At 37.2% G+C, this 18,298-nt stretch overlaps 1 protein-coding gene across 1 annotated transcript in view; it reads left to right on the top strand.

Moving 5' to 3' along the window:
* The window catches only part of RORB (RAR related orphan receptor B), a gene marked incomplete at both ends in the record, with an annotated part of 37,758 nt that extends 26,756 nt beyond the window's left edge, over window positions 1-11,002 (top strand). The window contains 6 exons of the mRNA XM_079548261.1: window positions 200-321; window positions 1,622-1,754; window positions 3,414-3,521; window positions 4,721-4,831; window positions 10,255-10,367; window positions 10,847-11,002. Of these exons, the coding sequence (XP_079404387.1) occupies window positions 200-321; window positions 1,622-1,754; window positions 3,414-3,521; window positions 4,721-4,831; window positions 10,255-10,367; window positions 10,847-11,002 (743 nt within the window). The remainder of the gene's footprint in view (window positions 1-199; window positions 322-1,621; window positions 1,755-3,413; window positions 3,522-4,720; window positions 4,832-10,254; window positions 10,368-10,846) is intronic.
* Window positions 11,003-18,298: the final 7,296 nt, after the last annotated feature.

Here is an 18,298-nt window from a genome sequence, read left to right as displayed (position 1 = left end):
ATACTGAAACATCTTGCAACAGACAATTTTAGAAATATTTGTGAGAGAGAGAGAGATAAAAGACGGAGAGAAGGAGAGGGAGGGAAAACTAGAAGGTTAAAAGAAAATCTTCCTTTTCCAATTTTAATGTCTTCAGCATTTTGCTATTGCAAATTACTGTTCACCAAAATGTCTCACACGAGCTCATCTTTCTCCTCAGATCGAATTGCACAGAATATCATTAAATCTCACTTGGAGACATGCCAATATACAATGGAGGAGCTACACCAGCTAGCTTGGCAAACCCACACGTATGAAGAAATTAAGGTTTACCAGAGCAAGGTACAATCCTGTAATATACTTGTTCTGCTCCCTATGGTTAGAAATGTTTAACCATGAATTATTTGACAAGGACAAGCTGGTTAAAGTATTCTTTTAAGTATCTTAGAGGACCCTGGTCAGTGAAAGCAAAGGAGGGATATTTCGTAACCAAAAGAAATAGCTTTTCAGCATGTTGGGATATTTGTTAATGTCAAAATATGATCATAGAATCCAGTTTCTACACATTGTTTGCTATCACAGCTATAAACCTTATACCGAAATTCTGTTGATTTTAGTGTGATGAGAATTGAAGAATCTTTTCTGTTGCACGGCTTTTCAAAAAATTATAATAAAAAAACCCTTTGTTATTTTATCATTTTGAAATCTGTTAGAAGCACATTCCTTTCCTATGTAACAGATTTTTTCATTGTGAGCAAGCCAAATATCACCCATAAGCAGTAAATAATGATAAATTTAAAGTACTCCTTAAAGTGAGGTTTTTCAAAAGTGCCTGGAAGAATGGTCTCAGTATAACGAATTTTTTTCTACCTTTGTAATTCTCAGGTCACATTCAGAATATTTCTTATTGACACCTCTTCAGATGTAGCCCAGTCAACAGAAATCAAGATGTGCTCTTGCACTCTTGTGCCTCCATCACTAGCATTGATTCTACAGTCAGATATCTGTTGAGAGATTATCTGATCGTGCAAGAGACTGAAGAGACTCCTGCTTGTTCTAGGAAAGCTAAGTACAAGCAGAAGTGAAAACATACTGCAGCTTGCAGAGTTACTGCAGCTGATCCAAGGCACATGTTTGCATTTGCACACCTGCATGCTCGAAGAAAATAGTTATGAATGAAATAAAAATTTCTTGTAGTCATTATTCAGACAGTAATTATACTTCAAATATTTTTTAAAGTTTCAAACAACTAAAATATTCTGTTTGATGACTCAGTAACACTGTGCCACTTTCTCCCTAGGAGTGCACTGAGTTGTTTACATTGTTAGTTCTGCTGTCTCTCTCTCATGCGCAAAAGTCAGCACTGAAATCACATTTTAACACTGGTTGATGCATTCTCCCCCTATGAAGAGGTAATGCCACAGTTTGGACCACTGAGGCAATCAACCTGTGAAAACAGCCTTCTCATGAAAGTTGTCAGGCATCTTGAAAAACAGAGATGCCATTGGTTAAGACATGGTGGGGGGTAAGGGAGTGAGTTAGGCAGAGGATTGTGCCTTCCTGCAAGGCTACCTGAAGTGCTTAGCACATGGATGAACTCACTCGCTTATTGTTTTGCTCTTTCCTCTTGTTTTCCCGGAAGACCAGAGAAGCCCTTTGGCAGCAGTGTGCCATTCAGATCACTCATGCTATCCAGTATGTGGTGGAGTTCGCAAAGCGGATAACAGGCTTTATGGAGCTCTGCCAGAATGACCAAATTCTCCTCCTTAAGTCAGGTGGGTAAACACCAAGCGCTTGAGACTGGGTTAGCTCCCAGTGCTGTAGAAACATGCTCAGATGTCCCATTCTTTGGGTCATTTTTATTTTGACAGAACCTTACTTTTCAGTCTGTTTCGTTAGCTGCATTAACCCTTCCATAGTTTTCCCCATTAATCATGTTACTGTTTTCTGATCCCCTTCTCTCCACAGTCACTTGTGGTTATTAAACATACACACAGAGAGTCATTGCAGCAACTGTAGTCCCCAACCTGACATGTAGTGGAAAGACCCTGTGAATTGAGCAGGTCAAATCAGTCATCTGCCACCCTCTAAATCCCCACTTGTCATTAGTGAATGCTTCTGTGGTCATCTCTAATCTTTTTAACGAGACTACAGAGATACCCTCCAGCCAGTGCACAGGAGGGAAAATCCATGCTGGCGCCAGTTGGTTTTGGACTAAATGAGAGCGGATTACAGCAGCGTGCTGCAGCCATGCTCTCTGTGCTTGCCTAGGTGTGCATGTGCATGTTTAAGGGCAAGGTGGAAAAGGGTTTCCTTCCCTGACATGGGACGCGGTAATTTCTGTCCTCTATAGGAAGCATGACAACATTTATTGTGATTATGCATTAATTCTGCTAAACTCAGTAGGACTAAATGGCATGACCGAGTGAGCCACTGCTGGTAATTAACTGCATTTACCCTGTCATATCAGTTTCTTGCTCTCTCCATGTGTAAAAGGTGTGATGCAGTGTGAGGTGACTCATTAAAACATAAGAAGTTCTTCCTGTTTCAAGAGCGAACTGTTCATTTCATTTGAAAGCTGTTCCTTGCTCTTGTACACAGTGGTCTGTGGCTTAGAGCGGGACTGAATTGAGGCAGCAGAGCCACAAAGGGCAAGGGATGCAGACAACTCAGGAGTATGTAGGCAGACAGTCACAGGATAACATTTTATTTTATTTTACTATCTTTAAGACTTCTGCAAATGCTGATGCATCCCATATAACTTCCTTTGACTAGCAAAAGTAGCAACACAGTTGCTCCTTAAACAAAAAATATAGTCATATTTGACTGTGCTACTGGACAACTCTGGTTAGCTTCAGCATGTATAAATACTTCTTGTTCTATTTTCTGTTTTACAGTTCATGCTCAGCAGAAGTTAGAAAATCTGGAATTTTCATTCAGAAATGTATCTGCAAAAGAATTCTCAAAGGCAAAATTTCTCGTATAGAAAATTCAGATTTAGTTAGAGACTGCTTGAAATTATTTTTTCTTCATTTTCCCCAAACAGGAAATTCTGTAAATTCTGTAGGAAAAAATAAAGAAAAAAATTAAAAAATTAAATTAAAAAAAGTAAAATAAAATAAGATCTGTTCCTTTGGATCTTCCTCAACCTGAAAGAAAAATAAGGGAAACAAAAGTTTGCAGAATAAAGTATTTTAAAATAACATAATCTGCCCAGGTCTAAATTCAGATTAAGTCCACAGTATCAATTTGCTGCACTGAAGAAAATAAGCCTAAGGAAAAGTTAGTTTGTCTGGACAAGAAAATACCCATTTTCTCTACTTAAATCAGAGATGTATTGTTTCCCATATTCAGTGACAGATTATCCTGATAGCTCAAGAAAGCCTGGGCCTGTAATAATGTGTGGCACTTTTGCTCTTTTTTCTCTCCTGTAGGCTGCTTGGAAGTGGTTTTGGTGAGAATGTGCCGTGCCTTCAACCCACTCAACAATACTGTTCTGTTTGAAGGAAAGTATGGAGGGATGCAGATGTTCAAAGCCTTGGGTATGTTGGTCTTTTTCTTTTCAATCCTTTCTATAAATGTTGGTCCAAATAATGTACAATTATCCTTCTGTTAAAATGTATCCTTCTGTTTAAATGCACTGATGTTCGTTTAAAACCCTCAGTAAATATTGAAAGCAAAACTTCCAAATCTCTAAACTGGAAAAGGAAAAGTGGCTCCAGTGGCTGCCAGTAATAATAGGTGCTTTTCTCTTAAAAAAAAAAAAAAGAGCACTATGAGGATTTTATCAGTTTTTTTATGCTGCCATCTAAAGCTTTGATTAAAACACAGTTTATGGTAGAAGCTAAGTGGTTTATCTCCACAGATCAGTTATACTTGACATATCAAATTAGTCCCACTAATTGAGTCCTGCAAAAAGCCATTTCATTCCAGCAAAGAGGGGACTAAAATGATGGACTATGACAAAATATATGAAGGAACTTAGTAAATACGCTGTTTAGCCTAAAACTTTTAAACTCATTTGGATTTGTGTGTTGAAACAATAGCTTCATTTCTGAACATGATATGAAATGCTATCTGAAATGTCAATGGCTAAATGGGTGTCTTTTGGCAATCCATGGATGCAGTACATTATTGGCAAATACAGCATGATGCACGTAGAATCAAATTTAAGGATAGTAATTTACTGCAAAAAATTTACCATTAATATATACAAATATATTTTCTTCTTGAATAGGAAAGAATAAACATTACACTACCTTGCATGAATAAAAAAGTGTTCTTGTGTATTATTCGATGTATTTTGGGCCTTTTCAAACATTTTCTGGAATATATGTACTGTTAATTAATAAATTTCAAATGTGAAAGTTAATTAGGACTGGTTACTCTTCCTTTTTAGCTATAATACTTATTGATAAATAACATTCATTTTCACATTGGGAAAAGAGAACCCCTTTCTAAATCTCTGTGTGCTTTTTGTACAAGTCACGCCCGTAATTCTTGATAATTTTTGTGTTTCACTGCGTGATCTAGTGATAGATGAAATAGCTGGTCTCTAAAGCAAGTGGAGTTTTAATAGCTGACAGAGACATGTTTTAAGAGCACATACATTTACTCATTTGTTCTTTTTTTTTTTTTTTTTTTTTTTTTTTTGTACAAAACTGTCCACTTTTCCACTTTTCAAGCCAGGTCAGAGAGCTAATAAATTTCTAATTTTGACTTTGTTCTCTGTGGTCCTTAGGTTCTGATGATCTGGTGAATGAAGCATTTGACTTTGCTAAGAATTTATGTTCCTTACAGCTGACTGAGGAGGAGATTGCCTTGTTTTCATCTGCTGTTCTGATATCACCAGGTACTTGTTCCAATCTACCTACTTAAGTAATGCTTTACACTGGAATAAGCAATGTGCATCTGTGTTAAGAAGTGTGATAAGAAATGGAAGAATACCTGCATTACTCAGAAAAGAGTTTCCAGCTCTTTTATTAGAATTTCAGCAGTTACACGTATTAGAAATAGATCCAAAGTGTGATGATCCCATCACAGAAGTTTACAGATAGGCAAAATATGTAACATGCCAGTTATAGATTAAAAAACAATAATATTGTCTACCTGAATTGTATACCTGAACTTAACCTACAGGCATGTTATATTTCAGTCAAGGATCATCTCCTTAGCGTCTGTACACTATTTCATGATGCAAGAGAAAGACAGATTGGAAAACGAGAGAGAAATAAGTGCTGAGAGTGAGGGTAATAGACATGGAGCAGGTTCATGCAGACAAGCAGTGCCTGCTGGCATTGCTTCAAAACACAGAGAAAATATGTTGCTCAAGGTGATGCATGTTCCTACTTGGATCCTCAGTGAGCTCAAACCTCACAGCCCCGAGTGGGTTAGGGAGTCTTCAGCTATGAATGGATATTTCTGTGTCAATAAAAACACGAGCAGTAAAAATCTCCATGAAGTTCTGTTTGAATTTAACTCCATTTAAGAGGTAGTAATTTCAGGGGCAAAATGCTCTTCTTCAAGTATTCACATACCACAGATCCACGTAAGCAACCTTAGAGTTTAGTATGAGATTTTAATCTTGACTCAGGGGAGGTAGGCCTCCAGCTCCCACTAAGAGTAACCTTTTGAAAGGTCTTTACGAAAAATCCCACCATTAATTATTTTTCCAGTCTGTTCCACTAAAGACCTCCTCTAGGTCACTTTGCCCTCTCATACATCTGTGGAGGAGATTACATTAGGCAGAATTAGATTAGCACAGATGGTGTCCACATGTTTGTTCTCATCATTAATGACACCTCCAGAAAGAACTCCACTGCTAATTTCCCTCTGAAGTGTTCTTGTGGTCACTTGTTTGGAGGTGAAATGGTCAAGACAATGCCTACATATAGCACGAGATTGGGTGCTCCAGAAGGACCCTCCAGAGTGCTTCCATTGCCACATATGTTCCTCAGCCACAACCCATTTGTGCACAGAAGTGAAAACTGCCTGTGAAACACCTCCCAGGATCCCTGATTTCTCCTGAGACAGGAGACTCACAGTGCCCTGACAGGCCCCTCTCAACCAGCCCTTTTCTACACAGAAAAGACCAAGCCATGATGGAGATGTACAGCATCTGTACACGTTTGGCATTAGTGACCCATCTGACTCTGTGCAAAGCTAAAGACAACTTGGGAATTCTGGGGCAATCTAGACTGTGAAGTTCTTGAGCAACATGCTAAGAACCAAGCAACAGAGAAGAATGATAGAATCCTTACAAGCAAGATTTATGTTTTTCTTTTTTTAACATCTATTTGTTTCCTGAAGAGAAACAGAAGCAGTTAAATTATTTCAGTGACTTACATGCACTTTATTTCAGATTAAGACATCTCATCTGTAGGGAGAAAGAAAAATATTCAGATATGTGATTTCTAGCCAAATTAAAAAGAAGCAATATTTCTGTTACCCAGGTAGTCTAGGCAACAAAAACAAATTATAGCCCAACTTAACAAAATCTGGTCACAGTAATATATTCTATCTCTGAATGTCCTATCCCTTAGACCTGGACAGAGCCTATTTAAATAATGAAAAGTTTCCTATTGATTTTAATGGATTGCTTTAATGGATTTTTGATCAAGTCATTAATGAAGTGCACTTAGTGTCAATGGTTTGCAGGCTGGTTCGGCCAGGTTCCGTGACTGGTGGGGCAGAGGGATTTCGCAAAATCTGTGCCTCCAGAAAAAGGGAACAGGGGACTCCAGAATAATTAAAAACAGTGGCAACGATCTGAAGAGAAATAAACTAATTTACTAAATATAGTATTGGAATGCCAGATAACACACCATAATACAATATAATTAGAATTGAAGATAATAAATCAAATAAAATGAGAAAATGTCCAAAAGGTGGATAGGCCTCATCATAACACTGAGGTGAGATGTGCAGTCTGGTTGAGCAGCAGGGAGATGGGGGGAGAGCCGAAGAAAAAGAGCAGACGAAAAAGAGAGCATCAGGTGACCTTGCCAGGAGTTCTATCTCCTCTCTGTGACCGCAGAGTCCCCTGGGAAATGTAGCTCTTCTTCTCTTCTGGACAGGTACACTAACTTGAGCATTAACAGTTAAACTCCCAGTGCCCCATGTGATGTTATGATGTGGAATACCAAAAACCAAAAATCACAAAACCATGACACTTAGCTACAAGTAGACAATTGATGGAAACTAAAGTTCTGAGCTTTGCAGTTCTTCATGTGTCTTTCAGCAAAGCACCAAAATCTCTTGCACATCTGCAGCTGTACTAAGTGCTTGAAAAAGCTAGAAAATCAGCACTGGCTTTAAGCCAGCTGTATTGCAAGCATGTGTTGTATAAGCTTCTCCACTAACTCTAGTAATACATTTCAGTCATGATATACATCAGCCGTGATGCAGCACTTCAAAGATGAGTGTGTCTTGAATAGCAAACTCTGCTAAGATACATAGAAGTGATTCCAAGTTTTTTCACCATTATTTAGGTTGAAAGTTAAAGCTGGTGATACTAGAAGAAATACTTCAGTGTCCAATGTCTTTCTTTCATGTCCAAGTTGTTTTTCCCTGCTTGCTAGCAAGAGGACACTGAATATCTCTTATTCCTTTAGCCAAAAACCAAATGTGAAAGTGCTTAATGTATGCTGACTACTTCTTCCTGTGGTCTGCAAGCACGAGTATTGTTGGACATGTGAGAAGCAATAAGACAGGATAGGCTGAAGAATCATAACCTTGAAAGAAGGCAACCTATCTTCCTTTAAAAAACTGCCAATTTGTGTCACGCAAATAAACCCCATTTCAGCTGGTCTAAGTCTGTGAATGGCAAGGGAAGGCAGTGCAAATTGTAATGACATTAAAAGCTGTCACTTATTTCCTTTCAAAAATAATAAAGAACTAATATGAAGAAATAATCAGTTTCCCTCTGTACTAGATGTTCTGGTTTCTTCACAGTAAAGTGTTTCATCTTGTGAACATATATAAAACTGAAAAAAAGAAGCACTGGTTCTGAGAATAAGCTGCACCTGTTCTTCAACTCATTAATTTAGGGACATAGCCACTCTCTTTGGGAAGCACTCGTATTCATGCTTTTCTTCTACAGAAGCCACTGCTCTGAAAGGTGATTATTGTGCTCTTAATGTCAGCATTTACAGGGAACAGAGCAATATCTGCAGGAGTGGGCTGACCTGAACATCTATTAACACAACAGTTTAGGTTCTGAAACCAAGCTTGAGGCCTATTTTCCATCTGACTAATTGCACAAATCCAGATTTTGTACTTTAAGGTTATCAGAGGTGATTCTTTCACTTGATTTCTGATTCTAAGCTTAATGATGTAGAATGGCTCTTCACTTGCATACATGTTGGAAATGGGTAGTAAGACATTAACCCTGCTAGTATCTTTTCTGAAAATCTTGCTGAACACCTTTCCTTATGTCTTTTACCCTCTTCTACACTCTTTTCTTGCCTAGTGGCTAGTGCACTCTGCCAAGATAGAAGAGTCAAAACCTAAAGGAAAATAGTAGATCTGAACCAGTTTTCCAATCCTGTATGGGTAGCCACTGATCTATTGACTTTTTCCTGCACTTTTGTGAATATAATCAGAGGTATGTGGAACGTCCAAACAAATTTGCAGATGGTGATCAAGTGGTAGGAACTACATTTTGGGAGACAGACTTAATATTCATAGTAAAAGTTTCACCTAGCCCACACTGTGATTTCAAGAACTCTTGCATTATATACAGCATGCTCCATGACAGCAAGTGATGAAACCTGTGTTCCCACAGCCTCAGTCTATTTTTAAGCTCATCTTTGTGGCAGAAAGATAAATCTTTAAGGACTGCTCTCTGTGATAAATCTTTCTAGCTTCAGCCTGCCACCTATTAGGTATTGATTTAATACTACTGAAAGGCATGTTTTTCAAGAACATAAAATTTGACACTTAGCCTGTGAAGCCTAAATATTATTGTGAGCTTATTTGTGCCAATACTGTGTGTGCTCTCAGCTAATTCTGTTTCTGTGGCCACTGTCAGTATAGGATCCATAGATTCTTTAAGCTATGCAAAAATATTGTTTTCTTTGCCTGATTACCTGCTAAGTCTCTGGAGACTTGGGTTTATCTCTTTTCAGAGAAGTTATTGATGGACATTTTCCATAGAGATATCTCTGCAGTCAGACAAATGGCAGAATCCTGATTCTTCAGCACTGAAATACTCTTCAGTCTCTCAGCTTAAATTATTTCTATGGATAATTTTAGTAACTCGAGGAGGTAGGGAAAAGAGCACTGGAAATGAAAGGGATTTTCCCACAGCTTTCAACGTGTACATTAAGATTCAAGCCCTGTGGCAAAATGTAATTTCATATTTCCTTTAGCAAAGCTAAAATCTATGTCCAAGAATCACTCTGACTGTGAGAAACAGAGAAATGAGTTTGCAGAATGGGAACACGGACAGTTTGGCAGTGCTATAAAACACTGTTATGTTTTGGAGATTGTCTTGGGGTCTGCTTCTATGCTTCATGTATGATTGTTTTCAGAAGCTGTGACTTGACAGAATATCTTATGAAAGACCTCCTACACTTGGGGTCTGAGCTCAGTATAAGTCCAAACAACTATATCTATTATTGATTATTCTCCCATATTAGCTTCTCTTTTGCACTGATTAAAAAGAGAACATTTTTAAAAAAACAAGAAATTTGCACTTCAAGACCTTGCAACTGCTCATAATTCTTTTGAATTATTAAAGAAATTCTTTTGAAGGAAGCCATTTTTTTTTAATACAAAATATAATGTATGGTCTCAAAATGTTAGCCTAGTAAATAATGACAAAATACATTTTGTTTTAATTTTTCAATAATTATACTCTATTCTTTTCAAAGAGATGACTGTTTTGATCAATATGCTCATTATTTATGTATTAAGACACTAAAATGATATATGTCATTTACCTAGGCAACATGAAGTTAGAGCAGTGAATGTACCAGCAAAATATAATGAAATGCTTGGACCTTGTTTCATTTCTACTCCCATCTTTCTCTAACGTACTGATTTAAACAGAAATACAGGGCAAATATTTTGTTGTCGTATGCTCAGTGTGTCTTAATTCAACTCTCAGGTGATCCTTTAATGGATTAAAATATTTTGCTTCTGAAACCATCTTTTCATTATGATTCCCTTCCCCACAGGAATTACATTTGCTGTAAACACTTGCTAGCGTACCAAGTTCATCCATGAGCATACCCCACACCTGTCCTTAGCTCTTGCCTTCTTTTTTCTTAGATCGAGCCTGGTTAATAGAGCCAAGGAAGGTCCAGAAGCTTCAGGAAAAGATTTACTTTGCACTTCAACATGTGATCCAGAAGAACCACCTCGATGATGAGACTTTGACAAAGGTAAATTGTTAAAAAAGAGCTAACCTAAGCCTTCGTCAGACATGCATCTTTTTCTAGCCTCTTCTCCACTACTACATTAATGTAAGTTAAAAGCATCTCCTTTTTTCCATACTTGCTCCCATTGTATAGATTGTATAGAAGTAAGCACTGTTGTATTCTTCTCCTCACTCTTCTTTCCTCTTAAATCATATTTTGTTCAATCCATGAATCCTTTTATGGGGTACCTTAGCAAGAATCAGACTATTTCAGTGAGAAACCCTAGAGGCAGTTCCTTGTTAAATGCGGTTTTGGCACTTGGCTAAAATTTCCAGTAGAATGGTTTTTAGACCATAACAATAAGAACAGTGGACTTATCCAATGTCAGCATGGATAGATTTGATGCAGTTTGGGGTATTACAGTTTTCCAACAAAATGCTATCTTAATTAATTCTGGAACTTTTACTAAATTTGTTTCCTCCCTCTTCTTTTATATCTCACAGTTAATAGCCAAGATACCAACCATTACTGCACTTTGCAACTTGCACGGAGAGAAACTACAGGTATTTAAACAGTCTCACCCAGATATAGTGAACACACTATTTCCTCCATTATACAAGGAGCTTTTCAATCCAGACTCAACCACTGGCTGCAAGTGAAGGGGATAATGAAATTTTCACGTAGTCATGGAATGCATCACTGTTAAGACAAAAAGAAATGTTTTCATAATGAACTTATTAAAAATGTCACTACTGCAACACTAGGAATGTTCTGCACTTAATAGAATTATTTTTCACCGCTACAGTTTGAAGAATGTAAATATGCAATTCTGAGTGGGGATGTCTTTTTTCTCTTTTCTTTGTTTACCTTTTTTTTTTTCTTATTGAACTGACAATGAATATACAAATATAGGACACTGGGTGTTACCTTTTTTTTTTTTTTTTTATTTTATTGGGATATGTTTTGGGAGACAACTGTTCATAGAATTTTATTGTAGATATAAATGAGAATAGAGCAGTACTTTGCAGTATTACTCTTGCTGTTTATTGTTCAAATATAATTTAAGAAAATTCCACTTATTAGTCTTGCCTATTTCTATGTTTTTAGATAGTTTAATGCATGTGGAAATTTGTAGCTGTCTTGGAAATTATTGTGCATGTATGAAATACATATATATATGTATATGTTGTGCATACTTATATATGTATGTATGTATTATATGCATACATGCTGTAGCTTAAAAGTCCCATGCCTAGTTTTAAAGGATGCTCAGCCAGGCTGTCATGCATTTCTTGCTCTCCAAGTAATATATTAGATTTACCTTGGGCAATCACGATTTGCTTTGCCAGTCAACAGCCAATGTGTAATTACAGGATCACTCCTGAAATGTGTAATGTAGTGCATATATGCAGTCTGTAAGTGAAACATCAGGAATATACCAATGGTGCAAAAGCCTTGTCTGGATGATTTCAGTGGAGAGAGGAAAAGCTTTTTGTCAATATTCTCCCTGCAACAGGGGTACAGCATATGTAAGAGTGAACATTTTAGGACCTGTGTCAGTGAAGTATCTGAAACACAGAATAAAAACATAGACTGTCCCAACCACTTCTCTGATTATACAAAAGATTTTATTTAACTGTATGCTTATTTGAAAAATAGTTGCAAGACTTGGCTTGGTTTTTGGTAATTTTTTTTTTTCTCATTTGTTGTTGCTGTTTTAAAGAAATATAGTGAACTCAGTGAACCTTAGGAAGCCTAAAATGTAGCTCTGAAAAGTATCATCAGAGAAAGGGAGGGAGGAGGAAAGTGGAATTGAACAGCAGCCATGGTTATGAAGATGAACATAACACTATTACCAACAAAGCCATCACCTAAACAAGACTGATGGCTTCCATTCCATGTATATATATATATGTTAAATACACTTATATATACACAAACATAGGGTTGATTTGATGCTCATTTCAGGAGGCAAGCAAAGGATTGGGGCTTTCTTCTTGTCTGTCTCTAAATTGATTTTATGTGCATTTGCTTGCAAAACCAAAGGTGAATACAGAGAGGATTGGAAGACTGCCACAGACACAATCTCATAGATTAATTGAATTTAATTGCAGTCATGATTAATGCATTTGGATTCTGCCAGAGATAAAAAAAAAAAAAAAAAAAAAAAAAAAAAAACAACTTTTTCCTTTGAAAGAGCAGGGATTCACTTCTTGCCATGTCTCTGTCCTTTTCATCATATCTATCTGTTGGGAGCTTTTCCAGAAAAGTGTCCTTAGAGAATGCCAGTTGAAGGAGTTGAGCAGAAATAAGTAGAAAAGAAATGAAACAGAGGCAGGGTCATGAGCAGATGCATTTCCTTATTTCAAAGCTCATAGAAGGCAATCTGAACTGAGAGCTGGAGAGAAGGAGTTGAAGACCCCACTGTCAGGCCATAGGACAGAGCTGTGTCACTGGAAACCCGTGGGGACACGGCCCCAGAGTGGTTGCAGAAGCTTGTGTCAGCGATAGCTTAATACCTCTGGCTTTTACAGAAGACCACATAGGTCCCATCTCATCCTCTATTCCTTTTTCTGCATCAACAGTTAATTCACACCTTATTCTGAGCACTGGTTAAAGTTTCCCCTCGCCCACTACCAATCACCTTGTAAATTTACACACACACCTCATGATTCCATAGCTATCTCTTCTCTTATTCTAAACTATCTCTTCTCAAATTCTAAACTTGCTGCAAGAGCAGTTACAAATCCTTAGCTAATAAATGTTTCTCTGTTAATCAATTCTGAGTGCAAAATAGATACAAAAACGGCACAGCCAAGTTAATTTTTCTCAGAGATTTGTTGTAAAAATGATGAAACCTTCCAAATTTCTTAGTCCTAAAATAAATCAATCTCTAAAATACTCTTTTTGCACCAAATTTCTATCACATATTCCAATGATTATATTAAAATGTTTTCAGCTAATGTAGTACAGCACTTCTTTAGATGCTTCTTTAAACCACTTAAGCCCTAAGATTGGCATCCCCTTGTAATCTGATTTTATCTGTTTGCAGCCTGTTTTACATGACAAATCCATGAACAGGACTCCATACTCCACCTACTTCTAATATTTAATAAAAAAAAAATAATAATTAACCAGTATTTATGCAAGGTCAATTTGTGTATATTTGAAAAAAAATAACCAAATAATCAAAACTGAATCCTGTAAGAGCTCAATTTTAACTGCAGGGGATTCATGTTTTCCTTGTCTTTTTCAATATGAAAATATATTTACATATATATATTACACACATCTATATATGCTCATTTGAAATCCATTATAATAATAATCTGTTATTTTCAGTACATTAAAAGTAACATATTTAGCCAATACACAGAATATAGAGTGTGATAACTATTACTGTCCTAAAGGTTGATAAATGAAGAAGCTTGTTATGCTTCATTTATGTATTACATATTGAAAATGTTTTGTTGTTTTCAAATAAGCCAATCAATCTTTAGCAGGTATTATGATTTACATCTTAGTCAAGATGTAATGAAATGAAGATCATATGTGAGAAAGACGTATTATTTAACCATTATTCATAGGGAGTTTCATCCTTAAAGCACTTAAAGACTTCTGAAATCACTGCAATCTCATGATCTCTTCAGTCAGCAAGGACTGTTCCCTTTTTTTAAAGATAAAGAAATGAAGGCAAAGAAGTTAAATGACCTACCAGAGACCACAGAACCAGCAGCATCCAGGCTGAAATTAAAAATGGATTCTTTTCATTTGTTCTAAAACCAATAACAATGTTACACAAAATTTTCTGTACAGACTGTACAAACAATTACAAATATTGCCAAATTATTATATTCAAATAATATTATCAATAGTTTGTTCAATTTCTTTTCCTATTTTTACAGAATTTGAGCAAGAAACTCATTTATTTTGGTAGCAAAAATTAATTCTCATACAGTATTTACTGGTGTTAAATAGTGCTGATAAAACTTAATTTTCTTTGATTTCAGTCTGGCCATGGAGGTAAATTAGAACTTCAGCCCTTTGTTCATTGTGCATATAACAAGAAATAGCAATGACATGCTACAGGCTGGATTTTTGTTGTCATTCTTAATACAGTTTTGTATACGACATTTTAAATTCTCAATATTGGATTTTATACATTCAAGTAATCCTTAGGTTTTAAACAATGAAATAGTACAAGTTCAATTAAGTAACTGCATAGCCAATCACAACATGCATTTCAGACAACATTACTACTGTGTTTTATTTCTTGGCTTTCATTAATCTGCAGTAGTTTCTGAAGCCTTTCAATTAAACCTCTAGAACTAGAACTGCTCTTTAGTAACTGGCAATATTTGCTGATTTTTTTAGTGATAATTCTTTCAAATGGGACACAATTTTTAATGACTGATTAACCCCAGAAATTCAACCAAAAAAAAAATATTTAAAACATATATTAAATCTTGTAGCATTGCTCTCAGATAATTGGACCACATTGATCTAAATTATCCACAGCATCAAGCAAGCAAACGCAGAGTATTTATTATACTGCCACAGGGACTTAATTTTGGTGTAAATGTCACTCTTGCCAGATCTTTGTATAAAGAATTAATTCCCAGAGTCATGTTTTCTTCTAATGGAAAGATTTCTTTATTGATTGCTAGGGGAAAGGAAAAAAAAATGGATAGTAGAAAGCATTCAGTTGAACCAACTGGTTTTCAAAAACAACATATATTTTAAGACTGATTTGTGACTGGCAGCATTTCGGAATAGATTCTGCATGTTGTCAGGCTCCCATAGCTCTAGGAGGCCACTAGAAATGGAGACATCTCACTACTTCACAGAAGGCGCTCAACCCCTCGTGAAGTCAGAGGCCCTTGATGTTGCCAGGTCCCTTCTGAAGTGAGATGTCATCACTCTTACTTTTTAATTCTTTTAGTTCATGCTTCCTGTTGTTCACTTCAGCTTCATTTCCCAAGGACCAGTTTATTCTCTGCTGTGATGTGCTGTTTATTCTCTGATGCTGTGCACCATCGATGTCTCAACATATGTGCAATGTTAAGGAGCTCTGGTGGAGCAGCTACTGGGCTATCACGGAGATCATCTTGATTGTGTGACTTTCTTTGTTTCTTTCATGGTCACTGCTTGCACTTATGTTCATTTCCCTTTGTGTTAGCTGCTGGGATTTCTGACCTAGCAACTACTACACAAGGAGGGTGCAAAACTACTGTTAAGAATCAGCCCCTCAGCCTCGCACCGCAGGACTGTGGCAGCCCACCAAGGCCACAGCAGTCTGCAAGGCACCCGGGCAGCTTAACTAGAGTTACACAGCTGATGGCTTCTTTCCACAATGTCTTTCTCACCTCCTGTAAAGCTGTGCTACAAAGCACGGATCAGTCACATCCAAGCTGCCCACATCTTCCTTACTTCTGACTTCTTATTGATTGTGCCCTATCCAGAAGAACCAAGGTCTAGCCTGGAAGTTGGTTCCCTCTTTCAGAGCCATTGTCTATTAGATATTCCAGGAATACAGAACTTGGGCAAAAATTAAGTTATCAAATTAAAACACAGCACAGGTTTTTTTAAGCACATGTGAAATGGAAACCTGGGAACAGCTTTCTTCTCCTGGCAGTAATAGATACCTACACCTACCATCTTATCCCAGCACTTTCTGCCTCTGCTCTGGAGACTTAACTGCTATCTCTGATATCCATTAGAAACAGCATGTTGGAGACTCAGTCCTCTTCTTTCTTTTTTATGTTTCACGCTTTGTAAATGACAATCACTGCTCGATGCAGATATTGCACTGTATGCCACTCAGGGATGTTTCATTATTAAAAATAGCTATATAAATATAATGGTGATGATAAGGAAGAGAATGCTAGAGGCTCTGAAGGGCACTGTTTGAGCTGCCCAGTGAACATGACCCAGACAAGGCTTTCCAGCCAGTGATTAGAAGTAACATTGGTATAAATTGAATTCGTTGACAGAAATTCCTCAGCTTGTTGCAGGACTCACCTCACCTGTTGTTTCCAAGTCAACCTCCGGTCAGTAGGTAAACCAGTCAGTTTATGATATGTCCTTTTTGAAACAAAATGTAAGCAAGCTCTGCATAAGTTACTGAATTTAGACAAGCAACAAGAGAAAGTGCAGTTTAAATGTACTGAGTTTAGGTACTGCTAATGCGAGATCCTGTTCAGAATTGCTGCAGGCACCTAAGAGGAAAAGCTAAGAGGTGGAATAAATGGTTACATCAGCAGGGATAACAACACTGTTGTTGAGCTACCACATGGAGAAACGCCTATAAAGAGCAAGCAGTATAAAATTAAGTGGCTATGAGCTGCCCTTTTCTCTCAGGGAAAAATGAAACCACAGCTACACCCAGGCCTCTGTAGCAATGTTTCTCCATGGTCTCACCAGTCCTTTTCTCATCTCCAGCAAACATGACCCATTTGTAAACAGTACTGGTGAAAAAGACTCCCATTTCCTACTAATATGAAATGTGAAATGCACTTCTGCTTATCACTAGTTTTACGTTAAGTGTTTTCAATAGGCTTAACATTGCAATGATACATAACCTTAATTTGCAGTTCTTGCAATCTTGCCAGTCATATACTTGATTCAGAGTCTCCAAACAATATGTTTCCCACACTTCTCATTGTGGTCGTTGTCACTATTCTCATAGTGATTTTGTGTAAGTTTTGATTATTTCCATCTTCTGAATTCCCAACATGTAGATGAGTGGATAACCTCATCAAAAGGTGGAAAGGAGAGGACCATATCCCTCAGCATAGAGGCATTCGTAATAGTATTCTTCACCAACTGGCTCATTGTGTTTTGAGTTTAATTTTCAGGTTGTTGGAAACTCTAAATAACTGAAGTTCTTGCTAGCAAGACAACTATCCATTTAAAACCTTTTTTCTTTTTGCCCAGAGAACCTTATCTCGCTTTCTCTGCTTAATTGTACCTCTTAATGAATGAGGCTTTGGGTGTTAATGTGACTCATCTTTGCTTTTTCCCAAAGATGAAGTTCACTTGCAGTCTAAAAGGAAGGCTGCACCCAGGAGACAGGAAGCAGGCTCATTCCTTCTCTTCACCCCACCTCCATCTCCTCACTTAGCTGTGTTGTCCCTGCAAGTCAGACTGACTCTATTACAAGTCCAAATCCCAGTAACTTGCCATCCCAGAAAAGGTTTGCAGCAGACCACTCAACTGAAAAAGCCACTTGTTTATGCAGTCTAAATTGCAGACAAAAGCCATTGAGAAAAATAAGAGATCTAAAATTTCTCCACTGATAACTCACAGGTCAGTAGCTCACTTAAAAAGGAAGCCCAAATGTTCAGTGGCACTGTGGATGTGTCAGCATCCTCTAAAAAACTCCTTCCTTTTTGTGTGTCCTGATGGAAGAAAGCAATGCATAAAACACACTGGAAAAGGAGGGATATTTCCTGGGCGTTACTGCAGTCAGCGAGGGTAATACTGCTCACAAGGAGTTCGGAAACATAATGTACTACATTTGCTTATTTTCTTCATTGTCACAATTCAAGCACAGCACATAGGGAGAGAAAGAAAACATCACTGGATATAGGAGCAATAAATAAATTATGTGTTTCTTTGTACCTGTACATGCAGAAAATGTTTGCTTTGCACGTGGTCTTCTGTAGAATAACATAAAGAAAAAACTTCATCTAATGTAGATATCACAGTGGTTTTGCATATTTGTTGGACACACTGGATGGAGCTGCTAATTTGTGATCGAAGATACTGCTGTTGAGAAAAAAGCATGTGCTCCAAGAATAGGTTGTGGCCTTTGTTTATGGCGATACATTGGAAACAGTAAAGTGTTTTCTATATAAAACTCTGCCAGGACAGAATGAAAGAATTGTCTCCTAGTTTTCAGTACCATGATCGTGTTGGTCCCATATTATTTGACCAATGAAAAACTGATTGCA

Source organism: Tetrao urogallus, assembly GCF_951394365.1.
Source record: "Tetrao urogallus genome assembly, chromosome: Z".
Classification (NCBI taxonomy): domain Eukaryota; kingdom Metazoa; phylum Chordata; class Aves; order Galliformes; family Phasianidae; genus Tetrao; species Tetrao urogallus.
This window is presented reverse-complemented; position numbering and strand designations above follow the sequence as displayed.